Source organism: Capricornis sumatraensis, chromosome 20, assembly GCF_032405125.1.
Source record: "Capricornis sumatraensis isolate serow.1 chromosome 20, serow.2, whole genome shotgun sequence".
Lineage (NCBI taxonomy): Eukaryota > Metazoa > Chordata > Mammalia > Artiodactyla > Bovidae > Capricornis > Capricornis sumatraensis.
In genome coordinates this window covers 7447776-7473927 of record NC_091088.1, presented here as the reverse complement: position 1 = coordinate 7473927, position 26152 = coordinate 7447776, and the positions used below count along the sequence as shown (strand labels likewise).

The following is a 26152-nucleotide window of genomic DNA, read 5'->3' as shown; positions in this document are numbered from 1 at the left end:
TGGTCGAGGAACTAAGATTCCCACAAGCTGCAGGCATGGCCTGAACAAAGGATTCCTTAACATATTTGTGAAATGCTTTATAGCTTAGCCTAGAGGTTCCCCATCCATATAGGAATTGTTTTTCCCTAGCTCTGCACCTGTCCACTGAGAAGACCCGGGAGCAATGACACCCCATTAGCAACAAGCACACTAAATGTGTCATTGTTTGTTTGTTTTAACATTTTCTGGCTGTGCAGCAGGTAGGATCTTAGTTCCCCAAGCAGGGATCAAACCCATGACTCCTGCACTGAAAAAGCAGTCTTAACCACTGGACTGCCACGGAAGTCCCTCAGTGCCGTTTATTTTAAGTTGAGGTGAAATTCACGGAACATAAAATTAACTATGATAAAGCATACAATTCAGTGTATTTAGCGCATTCACAGTGTTTAGAAACCAGTACCTCTAGTTCCAAAACCTTTTCATCACCTCACATGTTATAATATAGGATATTCACAAGAAAACCCTGTACCCATTAAGAGATCACTCCCCATTCTTCCCACCCCCAGCCCCTAGCAACTGAGCTTGCTTTCTGTCTCTATGGATTTAACTATTTTGAACACTTCATACAAATGGAATCATAAAATAGCTAGTAATTTTTGCCTGAGTTCTTTCATTTTGCACATTTTCGATTCATCCATGTTGCAGTATGCATTAATATCTCATTATTTTTATGGTTGAGTAGTATTTCATTGTATGAATATATATATATATATATACGCACACACACACACATTTTGCTTACTCAGTCTATTTATTTTAAAGTTGTGGGGATAAAATAAACCCATTTACCTTTATTTAGTGGATCTTTACCTCTCCTGAAGCAACACTTGTTAACATCCTATGTTGTTGTTTAGTTGCTAAGTCATGTCTGACTCTTTGTGACTCCATGGATTATAGTCCACCAGGTTCCTCTGTCCATGGGACTTCCCAGGCAAGAGTACTGGGGTGGGCTGCCATTTCCTGCTCTATCCTACTATTAATATATAATCACATCCTATAGAATATATATACATATATGTGTATATATGTACATCCTATAGCATGTATATAGATATATACACATCCTATATCAGCACTCTTTGGAAAATGCTGCATAAGATATTTGGAAAAGGCAAGTCAGGCTTTGGGGAAGATGGCCACTTAATGATAAAGTACACTTAATAGCTCTCCAAAAAGGGTTACCTATTTGGTTATCCTATCAGGTCTGGATTTTTATTATTTAAAACCATACCCGGGACTTCCCTGTCAGTCCAGGGGTTAGGACTCCACGTTTCCACTGCAGGGGCACAGGTTCCATCCCTGGTCGGGGAACTAAGGTCCTGTAAGTCACGTGGAGTGGCAAGGAAAAAAAGAAGAAAAAATCATCAGCTGCTTCAATTTCTCCTTGAAAGACTGGTAGGAGAGTTTATTATCCTCTCCTCACCTTCATCATCTAGCTCCCATCTCTTCAGCAGTTCCCCTGCAGTAAATGCTCTTGGTTATATGCTTTCACAGGGATGGACCACCCATTCCCCAGCTGTCATGAGTGCTGGCTGCTAGCATCTCATAGCTGACTCCTTCTCCGGAGAATTGTTATCAGTCCCTGTGAACCGCTTTGCCTGGAGATGCCCAGGAAATTTTGCTCCTCTTTTCCCTACCTCCCCCTGGCCCACCCATAGCCAGTGAACGACTGATGTGGGGTACAAAGTCCAGATCCCTTGTTTCTAAAATAAGCCCTGTGGTGCATTTTATGCTCCTGAGATCCCCAGAGGATGAGACTGAGGCTAGACTTACCTAAGCCATCTTTAGTTTGCTTTTTCCCCTGCCTTATTCTGTCTCCCTCACTACCCTAAAAAATCACTCCCACAAGAATCCCTCTGTCTGGTTCTGCATCTAGGGAACTCAGCCTAAGATACCCCTGGGTAGCCCTGACTCCCAGAGGGATATCCTGCAGCAGCCACTCATCTCATGCAGGGTCCTGCAGATTGCAACTCCTCCAAGAAGCCTTCCAGTCTTGCACCCTCACAGTCTAGCAGCATGTTCAATAAGGAAGTGGGATGCCTACTTGGACTACCCACATAGCTCAGCTGGTAAAGTATCTGCTTACAATGCAGGAGAACCCAGTTTGATTCCTGGGTCAGGAAGATCCACTGGGGAAGGGATTGGCTACCCACTCTAGTATTCTTGGACTTCCCTTGTGACTCAGCTGGTAAAGAATTTGCCTGCAATGCAGGAGACCTGGGTTCCATTCCTGGGTTGGGAAGATCCCCTGGAGAAGGGAAAGGCTACCCACTCCAGTATTCTGGCCTGAAGAATGCCATGGACTGTATAGTCCACAGGGTTGCAAAGAGTCAGACATGACTGAGCGACTTTCAGTTCACTTTACTTCTGGATGCCTACTCTGTGCCAGGGACGTGCTAGACCGTTAGGCAAATACTGTTGTATTCTTACAGAGGAAGGAACTGAAGCTCAAAGAATTTGAGTGGTTTGCTCACACTGTCAGAAAGTGAGGAGAACTGGAGAGGATTTGTCTGATTTCGAACCCTAGAATCTATCCTATATTATAACATCAGAATTTTTTTTTTTTTTATGGCTCTGTCTACCCAGATCATGGCGGGTAGAGAGCTACACGTTTTTGTGTCTGCTGCTGACAGGCTGCACTGAGGACTTGATCTCATTGAAAAAACCTCTGTGATTATCTTTACTAGTGGCCTTGGACCCCGACCCAGCGAGCCTGCCTGCCCTAGGATGTGGGGGGAAGCCTTTGGCCTCTGAGCTCCTTGGAGCTCACTGTTTCCCTTGAGCCACCCCCAGGGCTGCAGCTGCAGGCACCCCTTCCTTCTCCTCCACTGCAGAGCAGGGTCTGCATTGCTAGGAACAGCTTTCCTGGAGGCCTCCTGGGTTCACAGAAGGAGTGGGTGCTGAAGTGCAGGAAGGAGGAGACCTGGGCCAAGTGAAGAGAGGGGGTGACTCCAGGGGGAGAAAGGGGGATGGAGAGAGGTTTGGGGGAGGAAGTGGGGGAGTGGGAGCTGAGCACGGGATTGCTCTTTATTCATTCCTTTATTCAACACATTGTTTTAACCACGGACGATGTCCCAGGCATGTTCCAGTGACTGAGAATACAACAGGGAATAAACCACTGATTCAGCTTTAAGGGGGCCACGTGGGAGTAACAGTAATAGTCATAACAAGGGTTAGTAATTTTGGAGCATTTACTATGGAGTCAAGAATTTATCTTATCCTCATAATTATCTCAGGCATTTGATACAATTATTACCCCATTTCACAGATAAAGAGTACGTGACACAGAATAGCCATGTGACTGGCCAAGGTTACAAAAAGTGAGTGGAATGTCACATTTTTTCTGAAACTCACTGCTTGGGCCTCCCAGGCTCCCTATCAATGACAGCAGTTTTGTAAAGTACATTCTCATAAGAAAAACTCAAGTAGTGCAAATGAAGTTCAAGGCCTCCCTGCCCCTGCCCATTCCTGGCAGTATCCTCCTCCGGGTGCGCTCCTTCCAGTCCTGTTCCTGTCCAGGTGTACTATTATGTCCACAGACATTATTTCTGACATGAGTAGCTTCCCATACATAATGTTCTTTAACAAAATGACTTGAACATTTTTCCCTGTTGCATATGTCAACCTAGCCAATTATCTCTGTTGCATAGTATTCCGTTGTATGGCTGTGCCTAATTTATTTTTTCAGTACTCTGAGCGCGCGCGCGTTTCCACTTTTCCGGGATTACAAACAATGCTGCCATTCATAACTTTTCCAAAAGAGCCACACATCTTCTCACTAGCGTTGTGACGTTTCTACCGGAAGGACCCACGTGACGAACCCGTGCAAGCCTGGTCAATTGCCAATCGGAAGGTGATCGCTTACGCTGGGACAACGCCTGTGGGTTTTTTCTCCGGGTTTGATTTCTGCCTCTGCGGAGCAGAGAAGCGGCCCGCTCTGCCGCCTCCGCAGGACTCCCCGGCCCCGGGGTTAAACAAATGCATACACCCCAAGCCTGGAACTCGAGCCCCAGGAAACGCGTTCTGTCTTGGAGCCGCCCTGGCTTCTCTGGGAGTTGTAGTTTTGCTGCCCGGCGGAGCCGCCGTCTCCGCTCCACACCCCTTCTCGAAGGGGCGGCTCACTGCTCTTTAGGAAGGCGTGGCTCGGACCCTGTCTGAGGACCCGCGAAGTCGCCTGGAGCTGGGAATCGGGAGGGACCACCCCGGGCGGGGAGAGCGCTGAAACTACACTTCCCAGGACGCGCAGCGAGGCATGCGCCGCCCCGCCTTAGAGAGCTAGCGGCGCGGGGCGCCGGGCGCAGGCAGGTACGTGGGTGCGCGCGGACCCGGCGCCGCGCGGGTGCCCCCAGCCATTTCGCCGACCCCTGCCAGCCTCTTGGGCCCTCAGGACTGAGCTGGGCCGCTGGCTGCCCGTTTCCTTACAGGGAAGAGTCGCTTCGAACTCTGCCGGCGCCCCCGAGCGCCCGCTTGCCGTAGGGTGCCTGCAGGCCCCTCATCCCGTTGGCCCAGGTCTTCTTACAGGAGCTCTGGGACTTGGGGACCCCCGGGACAGGGACTCCAGGCGGCTGGGCCGCTGGGTGCCGGGCTGGTGACTTTCCCTTTGAGGTCACTTTTCCTGCCTCATTTTACCCCGTCGGGTCTCGTCATTATCCGCTCATCTCAACTATATTTCCTTTGTGTGATTTGCAGTGTAATCTCTACTTCCAATCACCTTCCTTCTCCCTTCCTTTTTCCCCAGAAAGCAAATCAGATCCCTCCGTGAAACTACGTTTTCCCCTTTAAAATGGAAAATCACTGCCCTACTTCTCTTCAAGAAGCAAATATGCAGAGGCCTTATTTTATTCTGTCCCTGACTCCCCTTCCCTATCCTAATTTTGGGCAGCATGTGGCGGAGGGCATTAAAAACCTTTTCAACTTGACCTCAGTAGGTGAAGTTCTATTGGAAGTGTGCAGAATGTTGGAATAGTAGGCCTTAGTATCTAAGATCTCCTACAAATGTTAAGTACGACAGACGGCGAAGACTCCGGGAGAGAGGTCTTGTTTCTGCAGGCTGCATAAGGACGTGAATTTTGGAGCTGGACACAGCTGTCTGTACAAGTTGTATATGACCTTCATTATCCCCATTACCTAAATGAGAATCTGAGCGACCCAGGCCCTGGTCATGACTGCAGTATCAACTAACATTTGTGAACTGGACAGAATACCTGGCAGTGGTGTTGTGAGGATGGAAAATCAGTGTCTTAACTATGGGTCAGGGTGAGTGGGTGCGCTAACTCTTTAACAGCTGTCATCCTTCATGCCATCCTCGATTCACTGTCACCTTGTATTGGGCACTGTACATATATTTAGTACTTTTGTCTATTTTCAGTCCTACAAAGTAGGTTTGGTGTAGTGGTAAAGAGAATGGACTTTGGAAAAAAAGGTATCTGGGTTCAGATTTGGCTCTACCGCTTGCTAGCTGTGTGACCTTGGGAAAGTCAATCTCTCTGTGTCTCAGTTTCTTCATCTTTAAGGATCAAGAGAGTACTTCCCAGATATTTAGAAGTTCTTAGAGTGATTTTTCCTTTGATGGTGCCGATAGGAAAATGATGTACTTGCCATATTGGTTCAGGTCCTCAGGAAAGCAGGCAACAGGATGAGATTAAACTTGCAAGAGATTTATTGGGGGAGGGAGGAAGGGGAGGGACCTGGAGGAAGCTGGGAGAGCTGTCTGTTTGCATTCCAGGCCCACTTCCTGTGACAGAACTCTGGAAGGAAGGCAGGAGGTATGCCCAGAAGCTGTCAGACTGCAGTGTGGTTCCGAGACAGCTTCTGTTGGGTTGAATGGGGCGTTCTGGCACCAAGGAGGCCTCCCAGGGGATCCCCATCTTGTCTGAGCGGGTCTGTCTTCTTCCAGTTGTTGGTTGATGGGTCACCGGGCCTCCGTGTGAACGAGATGGGGGACATCCGCAATTATGCTTCCTACCACCGGAGGCCAGAGCTGGTTAGGGGGTGCCAAAGGTCACACAGGGAGTTGGTGGCCAGCCCGGAATCCCCAGCCACACCCTTCACTGGGAAGGCCTGATGGGTAACTAGGGAATGCCTCTGACCTCAGACCCCTGGACAAAATCTGCTTGGATTTCCCTGTGGATTCCCCTCCTGAGCTGAGTGGGGAGCCGAGCAGTTTCTGTTAGTGGCGGAGGCTTTCCCTGGAAGCTCGTGGGAGTGTGGGTGTTGCTAAGTAGCAGTATCTGTCAGCCTGAACCACGGCTTGTGGCAGCAGAGTCTGACACAGGAAGAAATGGACTGAGGCTCAGGTTCCTGCTGGCTCCAACTGGAATGCGGGTGGACTGTGAACGGAGGTGTGCTCAGGGCACCTCTGGGGGATCACGCAGCTCGCCCCACCGGCCCTCGCCATGCTGAGCTTTGGGGGCTGCTGTGTGGGACCACCCCTGGCAGCACACTCCTAAGGACCTGCTATGGAAGTCCTGAGGAGGCCGAGCCTTGGCAGTCAGACCGTTTTCTTACGTGGCAGGGCAGGAGCGTTGGGGGGATAGGAGTGGGTGAAGCCGTGGCTTTGGCCTCACCTTCCCCCCACTGCTCAGAGTGCTCTGGAGGAAGGTGACTGACAGGTGGGGTTGCAGCCCCATCTGGCTTGGAGTCTCTGAGAGGGGAGGTCCCCTCCCAGAGCTTCCCTCTTTGAAGGGAATTGCCCGCACCCTCAGGAGCCTGGATATAGAGCCTCCCTCCCCAGCCTCAGCTCAGAGCCAGCGATTGGATGATGAGGGGCCTGTGGTACAAAAAGGACGGCCCTGTGCTTTAGGCGGGGGCCCGCTGTCAACGCCACCCCCTGCCCTTTCTTCCTCTCCTGAGGAAATCTCATGTACCCAAACTGATAAAGGCAAAGAAACAGTAATCCCACACCTCGGTGTCCACCTGGAGAGATGTCTTATGTTCGCGTTAAATCTACACGCGAACGTTGACAGCGGTTCTATTCATGATTACCAAAACCTGGAAGCAGCCCAGATATCCTTCCTTTAGTGGGTGGGTGGAGAAACACTGTGGAATGTCCAGGCGATGGAGCACTGCTTGGCAAAACAGGAGAAAGAGCTACGGCTGTGCTTAGCCAACTCGGATGGATCTCAGAGGCGCTGTGTTGAGTGAAAGAAGCCAGTCTCAGAAGAGTACATTCCAGCTGTAGCTTTGGAGAACGGATGGCTGGTTGGCAGAGGGGACGCATGGAGGAGGGTGTGGCTGTACAGGGTTGAGGTGTAGTTCTTTGAGATGCAGATGGTGGTAGTGACCCCAAGAACCTATATGTGTGCTAAAATTCACAAAACTATTTATAACCAGAAACATCAATTTCAGGATATGATGATTTAAACACATTCACATATCTCTGTATCTCTGCCCAGAAAACCCTTCAACTTTGGCCAGAATGGAGCAGCCGAAGGGGGTTGATTGGACAGTCATCATTCTGACGTGTCAGTACAAGGACAGCGTTGAGGTCTTCCAGAGAGGTAGCTGACCCTCCCTGTGCATGCTGCCCCTGGTGTAGAGCCCACTACCTGTTCCTTGCCACATATCCCTGGAGCCCCAGGAGCCAGGCAGTCCCAGGTTCAAACCCAGATTCTGCTTCTTCCTTGCCATGTGACCTCAGACACATGTCAGTTCATGAGACTTGGTTTTCTCATCTGTGAAGTGGGAGTAACTGTCCTTACCTCACTGAGTTGGGAAAAGATCTAATGAGGTACTAGATGAAAAGGTGCCAAGTCAAAGAAGAGAAAACAATGGAGGTTTGCTCTAGGGGCTCGGGACTGGGGGCTGGGGTGCTGGGGGGCAGGTCCCAGCCATGTTCTGACCGTAGAGCTGGAAATACGGCAGAAGCGAGAACAGATCCCTGCTGGGACGCTGCTGCTGGCTGTGGAGGACCCTGAGGTTCACGTGGGCAGTGGAGGAGCCACCCTCAATGCCCTGCTGGTGGCTGCCGAGCACCTGAGTGCCCGCGCAGGCTTCACCGTGAGTGGTCCTGACGTCCCCTCCTTGGCACGGCGGGGTGGGGGCTTCAAGCAGAGCTTTCCCTGCTCCCCGCTCCTCAGGCCCACTGCCCTGCCCCGTTCAGGGTCAGCATCGTGCTCGCATCTGTAGATTGCACAGACTCACCCAGGTGAGGGCAGAACGCAGGGCCAGCCTTTGGTAGTGGTTCAGAGCCAGTGTCAGAATTAGGCTTTCTGGCTGCACTTGAAAAACCTCGTCTTGCCACCCTGGGCTCTCCTTCCCACGTGGCAGTGGTTTGCTGGAGCTGGGATGCAGCGGCCCCCGAGGGTAGGGCACCGCCCACGACCCACACACACCCAGCCACTTCAGTTGGTCACCCTGCCGGCATGGCGCCCTGGCACAGGGAGGGAGGGTGGCTGCAGCTGTGGATGCAGCCTGGCACTGGGAGTGGTGCCAGCGAGTCGGGGGACCACTGTGTGGCTGCCAGCCAGCCCCATGCGCTCGTCTGCAAGCTTCCCTACAAGCGGGGCGGGGGGTGGCCGCACCGCAGGGCCGCCTTGTCTCCTCATCCCGGAGGGGCCAGGGCTGTCTCGCGCCTGCCTGTGGCCATTTGTCTGAGCTGTTATTCCTTTGCTGCCTGTGTGGGCTGGTGCTGGGGTTTCTCCCTGGAGGGGAGGCTGCCATCCTCGGCTGCCATCTGTCCAGACCTCCGTCAACAGGGCTCTCCCACTTCTGATAGGTGGTCACGTCAGATGTGCTGCACTCGGCCTGGATCCTCATCCTGCACATGGTTAGTAGAACGCCCAGCAGGGCCCACGCAGGAGGATGGAGCCGTTGATTCTTGGGGTTGGACGGGACTTTAGAGGGCGTCTTCCTTTGTGTGCAAGGCGTCCATTGTGCACATTCAGAAGCGTCAGCATCAGAACTGATCCAGGTGTTCAAAATGGGGAACTGGATAAATAAAAGCAGCATATCCTCCTGGAGGAACATTAGACAGTTGATTAAAAGGTCCATTTAACTCTCTGCACTCACCTGTGCATTGACTGACTCTCTGACCTGGTGCAATTGTCACGTGATCATTTCTAGGCCTCGGTTAACACTTCCTCCTTCATGTGGAAGTGTTGAGATGGCCCATTGAATGTTTAAATTGGGGCTGGGCCTGGCTCACTGTGAGTGTCAGTGAATGTATTTTCATTATTCAGTGAAAAAGGCGAGCCACACAAGTTTGAATAGAATGATCTCAGCTTTTTTAATTGAAAGTTTGATTGAGATCATTATAGATACACATATAAGAAATAGTCCAGAGAGAAACCTCTGTAAACGTTGCCTAGATCCTTGCAGTGGTCATATTTTCCAAAACTATAGTATAATCACAGCCAGGGTATTGATATTGATGTGGTTCCCAATCTTATTTCTCCAGTTTGACTTACGCTCCCGTGTGTGTGTGTGTGAAGTTCTGTTTTTTCCACCTTTAAAATTTTTGTGAAAACATAGTCTGCGTATACCTCAAAAATGAGGGCAATGGTTATTATCCCTCAGGGGTTCTTTTTCCTTTTGTGTATCTGCATTGTCTAATTTTTTACCATAATCATTTCATTTCAAAAATTACATGAAAAAATTATATGAGAAAAACCCTTGTCAAAGTCCAGAGCCTGGTGGCCTTCCGCTCCGGCCCTCTGCCCCAGGCTCCTCTGCCTGTTCCCGCTCCCCCAGGGCCGAGACTTCCCCTTCGACGACTGTGGCCGGGCCTTCACCTGCCTCCCTGTGGAGAACCCCCAGGCCCCCGTGGAGGCCGTGGTCTGCAACCTGGACTGCCTGCTGGACATCATGAGCCATCGGGTGAGGCTGGGCTCTTGTCCTGTTACCCGCTGTGCCCCAGCCACGGTCTTTGCTGGCTGAGGTGGGGGACGCCAGAACAATGGCTTTGGGCGCCTGCGTTTGTTTAGTTACCGACAATGGCTTTGGGCGCTTCAGGTGGGTAGTGTGCCGCCCTGGGGGAGGCGTGGCCCCAAAAGTAATTGGGAGGGCGGGCATGGGCACCCCAGGCCAGGGGGCCCCCTCCCCTCAGCAGCCCGGTCCCTCGGAACAGGCGGAGGCCGTGCCCATGGGCAGGGCTGGGCCCCGCCAGCTCTCTCTCTCCCCAGCTGGGCCCGGGCTCCCCGCCGGGCGTGTGGGTCTGCAGCACGGACATGCTGCTGTCGGTGCCTCTGGACCCAGGTGAGCCTGCGGAGGTTTGCGGCTGCCTTCCCTAGGCGCCGCCCGCGCCCGCCCTGCCTCTCCTCCCCACCCGCCCTCTTGGCCTGGCCTGCTGCCCCTGTGGAAGGGACGCTCTGAGGGTCTCAGGATGGAGCCTAGAGCAGGAGGCAGGCCTCCCTGCCGCGCCTACCTCTCCTGTCCGTGGGATGGAGGCACCCAGTCTGTCCCTGTGGCCCCCAAGGGCCTCGGGGACGAGCTTGGGGCGGGGGTGGGGTGCTGTCATTCTCCCAGAGGAATGCCCATGTTGGAAACCATGGAAACGTCCCTTCTCTAGAGGTGCCTGCACAGCCCTGCCCTGAGCGTGTGCCTCCTGGCAGGCGCCCCCCCACCCCCTCCCCGCCCTTGCCTTGGGTCGAGGTCCCTGGAGAGCCTCCTGACTCCCCCACCCGCAGGCATCAGCTGGGACGGCTTCCGGGGAGCCAGAGGGATCGCCCTTCCCGGGAGCACGGCCTACGCCCGGAGCCATGGTGTCTACCTGACCGACTCCGAGGTAGGGCCCCGGGCCTGGTCCTGACTCCTGGCTGGCCTGGGTTTGATGGTTTTCCCCATGGCAGCAGCTCCTGTGCTTACTTAGTCCTTTGCCAAACACAAGTTGCCCCCGACCCTGTGCCGGGCTCTGTGCCTGCACCTTGGGCCGTGGAGACGGTCTGCCATGGGGCTGGGGGAGGTCTTGGGCACTGGTGTCTGGGGAGTGTCCCGGCCCTCTCAGACGTCCATCAGAGGTTTGCATCTGGAGAACGCCCTCCTTCTCAGTCTCTTTGCCTCCTTTCCTAACTCTGTTTCCTCCTCCCACCTAGGGCTTCGTTCTGGACATTTACTACCAGGGCACTGAGGCAGAGATACAACGATGCGCCAGGCCTGATGGGCGGGTGCCGCTGGTACGGCTGCCAGGCCCCAGGGTGGGGGGCTTGGAGACTTTATGGGATGGGAGAGGGAGGGTTGCCTTCCTGCCCAGGGCAGAGCCCCCTTCCTTCCAGGAAGGCTAGAACTGGAATCTGAGGCAGATCTGGAACGGGTATTCACGGGAGCAGGTGGTGCCAAAACTTAAGGACAGGGTTAGCCTTGTCATTCAGAGTCTTGTCCTGAATGACAAAGGCCAGAAGCAGGCTCGAGGGATCTTTCTAGAAGGAAGAACAGAGATGTAAGAGGTGTGTAAGAGTCTGGGACTAGGCCGTAGGGAAGACGGAGGAGCCCTGAAACTTGAGGGGTCCCCAGAAGGTGCCTGTCTAGGGGCCCTTGGTGGGGAGCTGCCTCCACTCAGCCTGGAGTCCTGGCACTACAGTGGCCCAGAAGATGAAGACCCTGTCCAGTGTGGCCTGGGGGCCCGTCTGCCCCTGCCCTCCCCAGCTCAGGCACATGCCTGGCCCCGGGGTCTCCTCCCTGACCCTTGTGGGGGTCCCTGCAGGTGTCCGGGGTTGTCTTCTTCTCTGTGGAAACTGCTGAGTGCCTCCTGGCTACCCACGTGAGCCCGCCTCTGGATGCCTGCACCTACATGGGCTTGGATTCGGGAGCCCAGCCTGGCCAGGTGCCTGGGACTGGGGACTGGGAGGCCTTGGCCTGGGCGAGAGGCCCTGACGCTGCTGGTCTGGCTGTGGGGCCTCCAGCCAGTCCATTCCCCTCTGTGTGTTCGCATCTCTGGGGAGGGAGCGGGCCCCACTCACCTGGGAAGCCCACTGACAGTAGCGCCCACCCCTGTCCCAGCTGTCTCTGTTTTTTGACATCCTGCTCTGCATGGCCCGGAACGTGCAAAGGGAGGACTTCCTGGTGGGGCGGCCCCCAGAGATGGGGCAAGGTGACGCGGACATCGTGGGCTATCTGCACGGCGCCCGGGCTGAGCTGTGGAGGCAGCTCCGCGGTCAGCCTCTCACAGTGGGTGGGTCCTGCCTTTCCGTGCTCTGGGTGGGGAAGCCTTGGGAGTGGGGACCCCCAGGGGAAGCTCCTCCCTCACCATCTGGCCCCTGGGCCCCTAGGCCAGGCCAGCCTTGTGAGCACCTGCGCGGGACAGCTACCTTCTCCTGGTTCCAAGTCCCCTGCTGACATACTGCTTCCCTTCTTCCTTGGTCTCATTCCTGTGCTCCCGTCCTGGTCTTGCTGCTTTGTAGCTGGGTGACTTTGGGCAGGTTGCCGAGCCTTTCTGGATCTCAGCTTCCCCATCAGCACAGTGGGCTCGTTTTCATGCCTGCCCTCCCAGGCTCTGAAGAGGCCATGTTTTCTGGTGGCCCAGCCGGGTGTCAGAGCTGCAGGAGGCAGGGCGATGAGGTCAGTACTTGTGTCTCTACAGCGTATGTCCCTGATGGCAGCTACAGCTACATGACCAACTCAGCCAGTGAGTTCCTGCACAGTCTCACATCCCCAGGGGCTCCGGGGGCCCAGGTCATACATTCCCAGGTGGAGGTAAGACCTGCCTGGAGGTGAGGCCCGCAGAGGTGCCTACAGGATACTTGGTGGCCATGGGGGGCTGCAGGGAGGGGTGGGAACAGCATGCTTGGGACAGACTATGAGGGTAGGTGCTATTACCTCTTTTCACACAAGTCACTGGAGACTCAGAGAGGTTAAGTAACTTGCTTGAGGCCACAGAGCCAGTAAGTAGCCAAGTCAGGATTCTACGTCCCAGTCTGACTGATTGAGAAGCTAGAGAAGAGTGCCCCCTAACCCTTTCTGAAGAGTCTGCTCAGGGAGTCAGGCAAATTCATGGTGATGGGCAGGTAGAGTGCAGAGGCAACCCTCAGGGTGGCAGGGGTTGGACTAGCTGAACAGGTGGGAGTTTTCTGGGGGCTGTCATCTGGTGGGACCCCCATTTCTGGGTTCAGGTTTGCTCTGGAGGGGAGCGTGCCCCTGGCGGAACAGCAGAACAGCGGCAGGAGTTCCGGCTGGGGCCAGGCTATGGGGGAGGATTGGGGCCGCCCCTGCCAGGCCCTCACGGCTTTCTCCTGGGTCCTCAGGAGCGGCCACTGCTGGGGGCCGGGAGCACTGTGGTCAGCTGCCTGCTGGAGGGCCCCGTGCGGCTGGGCCCCGGGAGCGTCCTGCAGCACTGCCACCTACGGGTGAGGCCTGGCGTGCGCGGGGGAGGCCCGGGCGGGGGAGGCCTGCTGGGGGGGGGGGGGGAGGGGAGGCCCGCTCCGGGGCGCACCTGGGCTCCGCTGAGCATGCAGACCCTGTCCTCTCCCCGCCAGGGCCCCATTCACGTTGGGACTGGCTGCTTTGTGAGTGGCCTGGACGTGGCCCAGTCCCAGGCGCTGCACGGCGTGGAGCTGCGTGACCTCATCCTGCGGGGACACCACGTGCAGCTGCACGGCGCACCTAGCCGGGCCTTTACCCTCGTGGGCCGCCTGGACAGCTGGGAGGTAGGCGCTCAGTGGCCTCCCCTCACCCTCATCTTTAGGCCTTGGGCAGCCCCAGTGTCCCCAGTGCAGTGCCCACTCCCCTGCGGGGCTCTGCAAGCCCTCACCTGGGGGATACAGGCTGTGAGGAAGATGCGGCCGGTAGGGCCTCAGCAGGTCTTTCCCTCCCTCCTCCTGGCTGGCTGGGGACTCCTACCCCCATTTTTCAGGCTGAGACCGAGGTTCAGAGAGGGAGTGACCCGCCTTGGCTGCAGAGCCAGTTGCGGTGGGTCAGGCTGGGGGCCAGCATTCTGCTCCGGGTCCCAGGCCCCCGGGCAGGCACCTGGAGGCACCAGGGCTTGTTGCTGGTTCAGGACCTGCTTGCCCGTGTGCCCCCATCTCTCTTCCTGCCCCGTCTGGCCCCAACCCCAGTCCCCTGGCCTTATTTTCCCTAACCCCTTCCTGTGGCCCCGTCAGCCCTGACTGCTTCCTTCTCTTTCCCCAGAGACAGGGGACAGGAACATATCTCAACATGTCTTGGAGTAAATTCTTCCAGAAGACGGGCATCCGGTAGGGTGGATGGCCCCATGGGGCTCCGTGGGCCTTGGCAGCCAGGGTGGCAGCTGCCTGGAGGCTCAGGGCCCACCCCCTTCAATCCCTGGGGCCTGGGGTAGTTTTGAGCAGCCTCATCTGCCCTAGCATCATCCCCCTGGGCTATTCCAAATTCCTGATGGTGCCCAGGCTCTGGGATTTTGTTCAGCGGCCTGGGAAAGGAGGCAGGGCAGCTGCCCTGAATCGCTCGCTTGTGCCGTCTCTGAAGGGGTTGGTCCTGTCCCCAGGAAGGAGCCAGGCCCCCACTGACAGGTGGTCGGGGCTGGGGGACCGTGCTCCCCTCCTGCTGATGCGGCTTCTCCCCACCTCAGGGACTGGGACCTGTGGGACCCGGACGTGCCCCCTGCTGAGCGCTGCCTCCTCAGTGCCCGTCTCTTCCCTGTGCTCCACCCCTCGAGGGCCTTGGGGCCCTGGGATCTGCTGTGGATGCTAGACCCCCAGGAGGACAGGGGCCGGGCCCTGCAGGCTTGGCGGGCTTGCTGGCGTCTGTCCTGGGAGCAGCTGCAGCCGTGCCTGGACCGGGGCACCACGCTGGCCGCCCGCCGGGACCTGTTCTTCCGCCAGGCCCTGCACAAGGCACGGCACGTGCTGGAGGCCCGGCAGGACCTCAGCCTGCGCCCGCTGACCTGGGCTGCCGTCCACGAGGGCTGTCCTGGGCTCCTGCTGGCCACACTGGACCAGGGTGAGTGTGCTGGGCACCCAGCTGGGAAGCCAGATCCCACATCGCCTGCCCTGTCTGCCCTCTGGGTCGTCAACCTCGGGCATTAGGGAGACACGAGACTCTAAAGCAGGTGGGAGACACAAGTGGAGTTAACCGTCTGGGCGCTAGGAAGCTCCATCAGAGTCAGTGAGGGGCTTTGGGGAGAGGTGGGGGCCTGGTGCTGAGCCTCTGGGTCCCGTGAGCATTCTGTGCTGGGGGCCGGATGGGGTGAAGTGCTCCAGCAGGGGGCTCAGGCAGCGCCTTGTTACCTGTTTGCGGTGTTCACTCAGCCACCCAGGGGGACTGAGGATGAGCTCAGGTGGTTTGCCTCCCGAGGCTGAGCTCTTACTCACTAAGGGCATCCTGGGCTGGGACTCGCTAGGATGAAAACTTTGCCAGGCGGAGAAGTTGGGGGCACTCTCAGGCCAGGATACATGTGCGGCCACAGTGCAGAGGTGTGAGGGCTCTGGGGTGTTTGAGGGCAGAGGGCCTTGGGGACGGGCTCCTCAGCAGCTGCCCGCCTCCTGGTCCATCAGTGGCAGCTGGTGCAGAAGACCCTGGCGTGGCTGCCCGTGCCCTGGCCTGTGTGGCAGACGTCCTGGGCTGCATGGCGGAGGGCCGAGGTGGCTTGCGCAGTGGGCCGGCGGCTAACCCCGAGTGGGTGTGGCCCTTCTCCTTCCTGGAGCGTGGAGACCTGGCACGGGGTGTGGAGGCGCTCACCCGGGAGCGGGCCAGGTGGCTGAGCAGGTAGGCTGAGGATGCCTGAGCCCCTGGAGGAGCCCCTGCTGGCCTTGGAGGTGTGAGCCCAGAGGGGCGGGGCAGCTTCAGGTCCCCAGGGCAGTCGGGACCCAGACCCTTCCCTCCCTCCCGCAGGCCAGCCTTGCTGGTGCGGGCCGCCCGCCACTACGAGGGGGCCGGGCAGTTGCTGATACGCCGGGCTGTGATGTCTGCCCAGCGCTTCATCAGCTCCATGCCGGTGGAGCTGCCGGCGCCTGGGCAGTGGGTGGTGGCAGAGTGCCCAGCGCGGGTGGACTTCTCTGGTGAGCCCTTGGAGGAGGGTGGGGTGGGGGTCGGCACTCCAGAGCTGAGCTGGCAGACCCCCGAGACCAGCTGGGTCTCGTTCCGTCGCCACAGGGGGCTGGAGTGACACGCCGCCCCTGGCCTATGAGCTCGGTGGGGCCGTGCTGGGCCTGGCTGTGCGAGTGGACGGCTGCCGGCCCATTGGGGCCAGGGCTCGCCGCATCCCAGAGCCCGAGCTGCGGCTGGCAGTGGGGCCCCGGCAGGACCAGATGGCCGTGAAGATCGTGTGTTGCAGCCTGGACGACATGCGGGGTTACTGCCAGCCCCAGGCCCCAGGTCAGCGCGCCTGCGACGTGCGCAGCGGGGCGTGGGGGCGGAGCCCCATAGCCCGCAGGCCACAGCGGCCGGGCCTCAGGGGTGCCCTGCAGTCACCCGCCCCCAGCCCACACGCGTGCAGGAGGGAGAGCGGCCTCCGGGCTGGTGCCCCAGAGCCTGCAGGGCCTGTCGCGACTGGGGAGGGGGTCAGCACTGCTGCTGGGCTGAGCTCCTGGCGGCGCTGAGACGGGTTGGGGTCTGTGTCCGCCCTGGAGACCAAACGCCCCGCTGGGGGCTGCTCCCTATGCAGGGGCGCTGCTGAAGGCGGCCTTCATCTGCGCGGGCGTCGTCAGTGTCTCCTCCGAGCTCTCGCTGAGGGAGCAGCTGCTACGTGCCTTCGGGGGTGGCTTTGAGCTGCACACCTGGTCTGAGCTGCCCCACGGCTCTGGCCTTGGTGAGTGGGTCCGCCCCCTGCTGCACACCGGCCCGCTCACCCCTCCAGCCTCGCTCTGGCCCCCTAGCCGGGCCCTGTCCCCTAGAGCGGGAGTGGGCAGGGCAGGACTGGCTGGCAGAGCGGCTTCATGCCAGCCCTCTCCCCTGCCCTGCAGGCACCAGCAGCATCCTGGCGGGGGCTGCCCTGGCTGCGGTGCAGCGGGCTGCAGGCCGCGTGGTGGGTGCAGAGGCCCTGATACACGCAGTCCTGCACCTGGAGCAGGTGCTCACCACAGGTAGGGGGCTGCCCCGGGGCAGGACGGGGATCATCAGAAACAGGGGCTCCCCTGGACCTGGAGGGTGCCCACAGCTGCGCTGGGCCGCACAGTGATTAAGCGCTGCCTTCTTATCCCTCTGACACTCTCTCTGGTGCTTTCAAAATGATCTATTTCTACCTCAAAGGACTTGATGTATAAACAAACTCTTAAGAGTCCGTGCCACACCTTTCCTGTTAGGTATTCCTTCCGTCTGTGTCCCTGAGGGCTGTCCCTCAGGGCGGGACTGTTTGGAGGAGGGGACAGGCCCCTCAGCCTGCTTTGCAGCGCCTTGTCCCTCCCCTGGCTGGGCCCCCACCACCTGAGGGGGCGCCCAGCCAGGGCCATGGGCATACAGAATGCCTAGCACCAGGCTTCTCACCATGGCGGCCCCTTAGCGTCCACACAGGAGAGAGCAGCGAGGCCTGTCTGGCTCCAGGGTGCTCTCACCTCAGGGTGCCGAGCCTCCCCTCCAGCACAGCCCTGGGAAGGAAGCTGCCACACAGACACACAGATGCCTGATGACGGTCTCTTCCCTGGCCGCCATGTAGCCCAACTCCTCTGACTGTATTGCCTCACATCCTGTAATAGGTGGGCGTTACCACAAAGGCCCGATGGGGAAGCCTTTTAGCTTTCTTTTGGAGTGCACCATTCATAGCCTTCATTTGGTCAAATGACAACTGTTTATCAGATACCCACTCTGTATTGGGCCCTGGAGATAGAATGAACAAAAATAGGGTCCTTGCCGTCAGAAGTCATATGGGCTGTTGGAGACGAACGTTAATCAATAACCACTCAAATAAACGTATAATTACAAGCTATGCCAGGTGCCCTGGAGAGGAGGATTGCCATTAAGGAGTTCTCAGTGTTCCAGGCCTTGACACTAACCACATTTTGGCTGTAGTGTTCCAGATGCCTCCTGCCATTTGCGTTCCATACTCGAAACCCTTGCAGGCCCTTCACCAGATATCAAAGACCTAACCCAGAATCACCTCAGGTTTTGACATTTTTATATAGCTGCCAGAAGAAAAGAGATCCATACCTTTCATTACTGAAGCAGAATGTGAACAAGCTATTTTATATAAAGTTTGATAAGAGATGCTGAGAAGCTTATTTCTACCATCAACACCTTTTATCAGGCAAGCTGGGGTGCAGGAACTGTTAGGCTGTAGGGAGAGTCCTGTGTCATCCTGCCCTGGGGGAAGGGTTAGGGTAAGGTCTTAATCCTTTGATGTGGTTTACCCCAGTTCAAGAACACATTAGGTCTGCAGCAAACCTCAGGCCTTGGGTTAGGTTCTTAGCTTGGGCTCCGGAATGAAGCCCCTTCCCCTGGGCTTGTCTTGCACCCAGGGCTGGGGCAGAAGCTGTACAGCTCAGCTGACTCAGTGTTGGTGGGGGAAGCTGTCTTCCCAGGCTGGTCCCAGCTAGGGACGCAAGGCCAGGAAGCTGGACCGGGAGAGGGAAGCCTGGCCAGGGAGGCCCCAGCAGTGACGGGGCTGGGGCTCCCGTAGGAGGCGGCTGGCAGGACCAGGTGGGTGGCCTCATGCCCGGCATCAAGGTGGGGCGCTCCCAGGCTCAGCTGCCACTGAAGGTGGAAGTGGAAGAGGTCACTGTGCCTGAGGGCTTTGTCCAGAAGCTCAATGACCACCTGCTGCTAGTGTACACTGGGAAGACCCGCCTGGCCCGGAATCTGCTCCAGGTGAGCCCTGGCCCCAGGAGGGAGGAGGCGGACCGCTCAGCGAGGCTTGGCCTCACCGCTCCTGCACTCCCTGCAGGATGTGCTGAGGAGCTGGTACGCCCGGCTGCCTGCCGTTGTGCAGAACGCCCGCCGCCTGGTACAGCAGACCGAGGAGTGTGCGGAAGCCTTCCGCCAAGGTGAGGCGCTTCCTCCCTCGAGTTCATGTCCCCAGAGTGAGTGCCTGCTGCCGCTCGTGGGCCTGAGGCCAGGGGGCTCTGCAGGCCTTGGCACCACCCTCGGTATGAGGCCCCCAGGGACAGAGGACTACAGTCTGTCCCCTGCAGGGTCTGACGCTTAGGTGTGAGTCGTGTCTCAGGACAGTACTTGCATCCTGGGGAAGGCCTCCAGCCCACCTACCGGCAAGCATATGGGGGAAGAAGCTTGGCTCCACAGCTGGGTTCCAGGGCGTCAGAGCTGATCAGGGCCACACAGTTATACGTGCTGGGTACCACGCCAGCTGCTCTGTGCTCCAACAACCCCTTGAGGGGGGTTTTACAGTTCCTGTTTCCAGCCAGTACCGGACCCAGGTTCTGAGCCAGGATGCCGGTTAAGCGTCTGGGTGCCCCATCCAGCTTACAGATGACCCCCTTTCTGCCCCCACCCCAGGGAGTCTGCCTCTGCTGGGCCAGTGCCTGACATCATACTGGGAGCAGAAGAAGCTCATGGCTCCAGGCTGTGAGCCCCTGGCGGTGCGGCGTATGATGGACGTCCTGGCCCCCCATGTGCATGGGCAGAGCCTGGCAGGGGCAGGGGGCGGAGGCTTTCTCTGTCTACTGACCAAGGAGCCGCGGCAGAAGGAGGCTCTGGAGGCCGTGCTGGCCAAGACAGAGGTACCGGGTAGTTGGAGGATGCTAACTGGCGGGGACAGGAGCCCTCCCTGTGGCCCACCAGCTAACCAGGGCTACAGCTGTAAGCCCCCTTGGCCCTGCTGCTCAAGTACAGCCTCCTGAGGGCCTGAACTCCATGCAGAGCCCACTAACACCTCCCATCCTTTGCTCTTAGGGCCTCGGGAACTACAGCATCCACCTGGTAGAAGTGGACACTCAGGGCCTGAGCCTGCAGCTGCTGGGAACTGAGACCTCTAACTGAGGCCCTTCTCTTGAGGCTTGTTCCTCTGCAAGAGGAGAAAGCCTGCAGCTACAGCAGCCCCTCCTGTCCTTCTGCAGGGGAGGGTTCAGTCTTCTCTCCACGCGCTTCTCTGTAAATCTGCTTCCAAAGGAAAGCGACTCAAGCTCTGGCCTGGCCCTTTCTAAAACTTGGTGAAGCAGAGGTGGTGCTTGGGAACAGGACTGAGACTTCCTGGTTGATGGTGGCCTAGGCTTAGCCTGTGCTCCATCTGGACCTAGGAATGTCCCAAGCTAAGTGTCCCCTGTGGCCTTTACAAATCCAATGGCCCTGCTTGGGCCTTTGCCTTTTCACTCTCCACCAGGGCCTGAAAGAAGAGAATGACAACCAGCCTTGGCAGACCGCGGGGGTCCCTTGGTAAGGCCGACCTTGAAGAGGCCTTTGGGGGCATTTCCTGTGGCCTTCCTCAGAGTGCAGCTTTTGCCTGAGTAGAGACTTCCCGTTCAACACTCTCTCCCAGGATGACTCAATGGAGGAGTGGGAACATGTCTGTGGCAGAGAGCCAGTGCAGTCCTGCAGCAGGCTGCTGCTAACTGAGGCCTTAACCAGCAATGCTGCAGCTCTACCACGTACCTGTGGGTTCTCAGTCTTCCTGGAATAAACTCACTCTGCGTTCCAGGCTGTCCTCACGAAGATCCTTTCTGTTCCTGCTGGGAGTGTGGGAATCTGCCCCCGGGATGATCCGGCTTCTGGTGCCAAGGGCCAAGAGGGGATGAGGGTCTGGGCCTGGGTGAGGCCCCTGTTGTCATGTGCCGCTCTGGGCACCAGAGGAGGCTGAGGAGTCAGACTTTTGCCTTCACATTTCAGTGCAGCTCGTGGACCTGTCTTGGCCTGTAGCATCCAGCCCTTCCTGGAAACAGCACACTGGCCTCTCTTCAAGGAGCCTGTTTATTCAGGGCGATCATAAATATCACAGCCTCGCTTTGGAGTAAACCTCAGGTCCCCAGGTCCGAGTCCTTTGGGACTGGCAGGGAGGCAGCTCTCGTGCTGCCACATCCAAGGACGAGAGGATGGCCCTCTGTGTGGAAGGCTGGCCCGCCTGGCGGTCCCACCTAGTTAGGAGCCAGGGCAGACCTACCTCTCTCTATGGGGAGACACTGTCCCCTAAAGCACCCCGACAGGCCTGAGAACAGAGAATGGCCTGAGTCGAGGCCTTGTTTCCCTGCTGCCAGCAGGGGAACCGGCTGGGCTCGTGCGGCAGCTACAGGCGCAGCCTCTTGATGTCCTCGCTGCGGAAGTCTATGCGCAGGGCCAGCACCTGGCGCACTTCAGCAGGCGTGAGGCGCCACGTCAGCGGGCCCGAGTTGGCGCCCCAGTAATCTAGGATCTCTGTCACCTGCGGGAAGAGCAGAGAGGGTCAGCAAGGAGGGGCCAGCCTGAGGGGAGGCCCAGGAGCTCCACCAGAGGCAGCGCAGGGGCGCTCAGGAGGAGGGGGCCGGCAGGGCTGGGCTGCCGCTGGAAACCCAGATTTTGTCTCTGCCTCTCCTCTGAGTCACCTTTCTCTGGCAAGGCCACGGGAGCCCCACATACCCGCTCCAGATTGAGGATCGTGGCCATCTGGGAGAGCCGGGCAAACTTGTCTCGGATGGTCCAGGTGGTCACCGTGGTGAGGTAAGCAATGAGTGACCTCAGCTCCTTGTCAAACTGCAGACCGCCCAGCTGCAAGGGAACACGAGTTCAAGGCCTGGCCCTCCAGCCAAGCAGCACCGGCCCCCAGCTTTGCTCAGTGCTTGGCTGCAAGGCCAGCGGGGACTCGGATGTGCTTCAGTTGGCTCTGCTGCCTCAGGGCAGCACTGAGCCTAGATGCACAGGGCCTGGGGTAGCAGGGAGGGCACAGACTGGTCCAACTTAGGGAAAACGGTAAGGTGGAGGCCTGTGCTGTCTTCACGTTACCCGGTTGAAGGTGGACTTCAGCACCACTCTTTCCAACTCGACTGTGATGAGGCTGGTCACGAGGCTGGTCAGGCTGTCGTAGATGACTGGGGACAGGCCGGCCTGCACGCAGAGACTGGACGTCAGTGGGGGTCCCACCTTGCCCTGCTGCCTCCATACGAGCTGTCGGGAGTGCTTCCACAGCCTGGGGCTTGGAAGGGCATCCAGGGCTCCCAGCAGGAGTGCGATGAGAAGCCTCAGGGCGGCTGATTTGGCAGAGGTGGCGAATTCTAGACTGGTCCCGAGAGCCCTTGCTCACCTTGAACTCTGCCATTAGCTGCTCCAGATTAAGGATGAACTGTTGAACCCAAGGATCGTTGGCCTCATAGTCACTGAATTCCTCCTACATCAGGAAGCAAGGTGGGTCAGCAGGGACTTCTCCAAGGACCATTCACCCCCACCCCACTTCCTCTCCTCTAGGGAAACTTCTGTAGCTTATGACTCATCTAGCCTAAAGCCAGCTTAAAACCAGGCTGGCAAAAACGGCTGTTTCTGCATCACACTTCTGACCAGCAACTGAAGCGGTGGCCCAAACGCCGCGGTAGACCTCCTGGCAGTTTACCCCTCTTGTACCTTGTGTTCTGTAGGAATGAAAAGATTGTGTATACATGCTCAGTCGTGTGACTCTTCTGTGACCCCATGGACTATAGCTCGCCAGGCTCCTCTGTCCGTGGGATTTCTCAGGCAAGAATACTGGGGTGGGTTGCCATTTCCTCCTCCAGAGGATCTTCCTGACTCAGGGATCGAATATGTGTCTCCTGCGTTGGCATCCAGGTTCTTTACCAACTGCGCCAGCTGGGAAGCCATGAAAAGATGTGGCGCAAAAAGAGCCTCAATAAAAGAGAATACATCAAGGCAAACTCCTTTTAGATGTCTTTTGGAGCCCTCTGACTGCAAGAACCACCTGTTACTGGGAGGAAGCTAGCCTTCGAGGGTGAGGGAGATGAGCCTGTAAGACAGCTCCACCGCTGGGGGCCAGGGAATGTGGGGCAATCCTGGGCTTGACAGCTGCCTGTGGTCAGGCTGACCTCCTCAATATTGTGGGAGACAGAGAGGAAGGTGTTGATCCAAGGCTGCACCTGCGGCTTGATGGCTGTGCTGTTCAGCTCTGTGAGCCCTTCCTGCAGGACAAGGCAGAGACGCGTCAGACGCGGGAGGCACGTGCCCCATCCCTTCCCTTTCTCTGCTCCGTCCACCCTTTGTCTGCCAGGGCATCCTCAGCTCGGAGCCTTTTCTGCAGGCCCTCTCTGAAATCTAGCAGAGATAATGCTGATCCAGGAGGCCAGGAACAACCTGTTCCTTTCGAGATATATCCTGAATCAGGTCCAGGCCAGAGATGCAGCCATGGGGTTGGTCTGATTTCTCAGCGCCTGGTACCAGGCAGCGCCTTCGGCTAAGGCCATGCAGGTCTGAGTACCCACGTGGTTCCGTTTCTTCTGAGCACCTTCCTGAGAGTGCCTGGCGCTGTGGAGGCCGAGTGGAGACTCTAGAGGACCCTAACGCCAGCTTGTCAATGTGACAGCAGCAGTGCTGAAAACCTTGAGTCTTCAAGGGACTCGCACAAGTTCAGTGGTGGGCACTCTGCTCCCTCACGCCTTCTCCCCGCCGCCCCCGTTTCCTAATATTGTGGAACCCACGATAAGCCAGTAATGATAGTCTCAGAGCAAGACACAAGCCCAGGACTGGGGCTTACCTGCAAGAGGTCTCGGAATTTGCCGGACACGGCAGCCAAGTCAGAAAGGCAGCTGTCAAACTTGGCCTGGGCCTGCTCCCCTCCAATGCCTTGGCTGAACAGCTTGGTGCAGTCACTCTAGGAGAGAACGCCCAGCCATTAGGCTTCTGAGCCCAGGGAATATCATCATGACCACAGCTAAGATTTAAGTGCTTACTGTGTGCCAGGCCCAGTTTCAAGCACTTTACTTTTATTAAAGTACTTTTCTTTTGAAGTAAGTACTATTATTATTTCCACTGTATAGATGAGGAGACTAAGGCACAGAGAAGTTAGTAATTGGCCTAAAGTCACACAGCACTGTCATGAAGCCGGGGATTACAGCTCCAGAGCACCTGCTCATAAACTCCGCACGGAGGCTGAGTAGTAGAGAGCGCACAGGGACACTGCTCTGGGTTGCTGGGAGCTGCCTGCATTTCCTGTAGCCTCCTCAGTTTGTGCTGTTTTGGCTCCAGCGGGAGCAGCAGTGAGGAAGAGCTGCTAAGGGACCAAAATCCAGCAGACTAATTAATGTTACAGAAAAAGTCAGGGACACAATTTAACGTGCCATGACCTAAAAACAACAGTGACGGCCACCGTGTTGAATACTTGTGATGTGAGAGACTATGCTACTGGTCCTTTGTGACTATCGCTCTTATTTTATTCCATTTTAAGACCTTTTTGGGGTGAATTCCTAAGCTGGTCCAGTTTACAGCAGCCCCCTGAGCCTCCCTCAGGAAGCCCACTAGTGCGGAGGCCCTCTCCTTGTGTCTGCTCCTGGCCGCCTCAGGTGGCCCAGCCCTAAGGCCAGCGCTCAGCACCAGCCTCAGCACAGAGCCCCGTGCTTTTGCAGCAAAGAGCCTTCACAGGTACTGGTGCCTGCGGGGAGGCAGGACCCTGGCTCCTCTCCTCTCCCAGAGGTGGCGTTCAGGAGTGGAGGGGAGCTAGGCTCTTTGTTTTCTAGTATTTAACAAAGTAAATGCTCCATGCTGTTGTGTGTAACTACTGATACAATCATTAACCACCACTGCATGCTGCTCATATGCCAGGTGCTTTATAGTCTTGTTTAATTCTCACAACAAACCTCTGGGGCAGAGACCATCCTTCCTGTTTACAAGAGAGAAAACTGAGGCTCAGGGAGGTTAGAGAACTTGCCTCAGGCCCCACAGCCGGCCAGTGGTCAAATGGAGATGTGAACTCAGGGGTTCTGACTGACAAGCCCAAGTAACTTCCATTGTTATGTGGCCTTCCTTTAAAAAATGATGACAACAACTGGCTCTCTACAGGGTTAAGTGAACCCTACATATTTTTTTTGGCTGTGCCACTCAGCTTGTGGGATCTTAGTTCCCTAATCAGGGATTGAACCCATGCCCTCACAGTGAAAGCGCAGAGTCCTAACCGCTGGACTGCCAGTGAATTCCCCTCAGAATCATTTTTATCTCAAAATTTATGGAAGACTTTATTATTTTTATAAAGTGCTTTCAATCCGTTTTTTTTTTTAAACCAGGCTACCCAACAAACCAAGAGCAGGGCCCCATGGAGATCTGTATTTCATTTCATTGATGAGAGAAGTGAGGCTCAGGGATTTGTCCAAGGTCACATGCCAAGTATGTGCTGAAAGAGCTAACCTGAATTCTGATCTCCCAACTCATGGGTCATAATTTTCCTGTAATTCAGAGATATGCTGCTACTATCTCAATCACTAACGAACCCCCTCAAGTGCTCTGAGGAAGAGCCGGCTCAATGCCAGGAATGCCACGGCCTCAGCAGGAGAAGCGCACAGGGCTCACTCTCAACAGGAGGCATGGGAAGGCCACAGAGAGCCGACAGCCAGGGTCCCCTTTACCTCCAGCGTCTTTTTCAAAGTGGAGATATTTTCACTGCAGACCTCCACGTTGTTCAGTGTCACCTGGGAGACAGGACAGAAGAACATCACTGCCTGCTCACTGTTGTTGGTACCCATTTCTGAGGTTCAGGACAGCTAAGGACCACCCTCAGCACCGTCACCAGGCAGGGGGCTCAGGTCTCAGCAGGCAGCATGGTGAACCAGGCTTGCCCTTTCTCCAGGGCCTGACACAAAGAGGCAGAGAAGCTATATGACCTCAGAGGTAGAGATATAGGGTTTCAGGTCTTTTTGTTCCATGTGTAGGCATACAAGTCTGGGAGAAATCCTGGGCCTCCAAACCTCCAAGCCAAGGTCAGTGATGCAAAGGCTGTCACTGATTTAAGAAATGCTTCCTGAGAGCCTGTTACCTATCAAGTATTTGCTCAACCATTAGGTCTGTGGTTCTGCCAAATACCTTCTGCAAAACAAGTACAGCTGACCCTTGAACAATACTGGGGTTAGGGGCACAGTAAAAAGTCAGCATATAACTTATAGCTGGCCCTCCAGGTCTACATCTGTGCGTGCGTGCTAAGTCACTTCAGTCGTGTCTGACTCTTTCAGACCCTGTGGACTGTAGCCCACCAGGCTCCTTTGTCCATGGGATTCTCCAGGCAAGAATACTGGAGTGGCTTGCCATTTCTTTCTCCAGAGGATCTTCCCGAACGAGGGACTGAACCTGCGTCTCTTGTGCCTCCTGCATTGGTGGGCAGGTTCTTTACCACTAGCGCCACCTGGGAAGCCCACCTGCCTCTGTGAATCTGCATCCATACATTCAACCG

General features: G+C 56.6%; 2 protein-coding genes across 6 annotated transcripts in view; one reads left to right on the top strand and one right to left on the bottom strand.

The window, feature by feature from the left end:
* The first annotated feature begins 4652 nt into the window (after positions 1–4652).
* Positions 4653–22332, top strand: FCSK (fucose kinase). Of its 4 annotated transcripts, none has more exons than XM_068992754.1 (24): positions 4653–5295; positions 7434–7538; positions 7886–8037; positions 8756–8806; positions 9730–9855; positions 10161–10233; positions 10665–10762; positions 11070–11150; positions 11678–11797; positions 11974–12145; positions 12554–12666; positions 13215–13316; positions 13446–13616; positions 14098–14162; positions 14516–14886; positions 15447–15651; positions 15778–15944; positions 16039–16260; positions 16550–16693; positions 16848–16967; positions 18497–18684; positions 18761–18860; positions 19330–19553; positions 19726–22332. In XM_068992754.1, the coding sequence occupies exons 1-24, from the start codon at positions 5286–5288 to the stop codon at positions 19810–19812; spliced, it is 3267 nt and encodes a 1088-aa protein (XP_068848855.1). In that variant the 5' UTR covers positions 4653–5285; the 3' UTR covers positions 19813–22332. The 4 variants fall into 4 exon arrangements, with proteins under 4 accessions (XP_068848855.1, XP_068848854.1, XP_068848857.1 ...); XM_068992753.1 differs by having other exon boundaries at positions 15441–15651; XM_068992755.1 differs by lacking the exon at positions 4653–5295 and adding an exon at positions 5798–5804 and having other exon boundaries at positions 15441–15651.
* The window catches only part of COG4 (component of oligomeric golgi complex 4), a 24842-nt gene continuing 19434 nt past the window's right edge, over positions 20745–26152 (bottom strand). The window contains exons 13-19 of one of the 2 annotated variants that reach the window (XM_068992757.1): positions 25335–25397; positions 23474–23590; positions 22809–22901; positions 22040–22123; positions 21742–21843; positions 21379–21507; positions 20745–21184 (exon numbers count right to left, since the gene is read on the bottom strand). In XM_068992757.1, coding sequence (XP_068848858.1) covers positions 21050–21184; positions 21379–21507; positions 21742–21843; positions 22040–22123; positions 22809–22901; positions 23474–23590; positions 25335–25397 — 723 coding nt within the window. In that variant the 3' untranslated portion in view covers positions 20745–21049. The remainder of the gene's footprint in view (positions 21185–21378; positions 21508–21741; positions 21844–22039; positions 22124–22808; positions 22902–23473; positions 23591–25334; positions 25398–26152) is intronic. The other variant, XM_068992758.1, reaches the window with a different exon arrangement.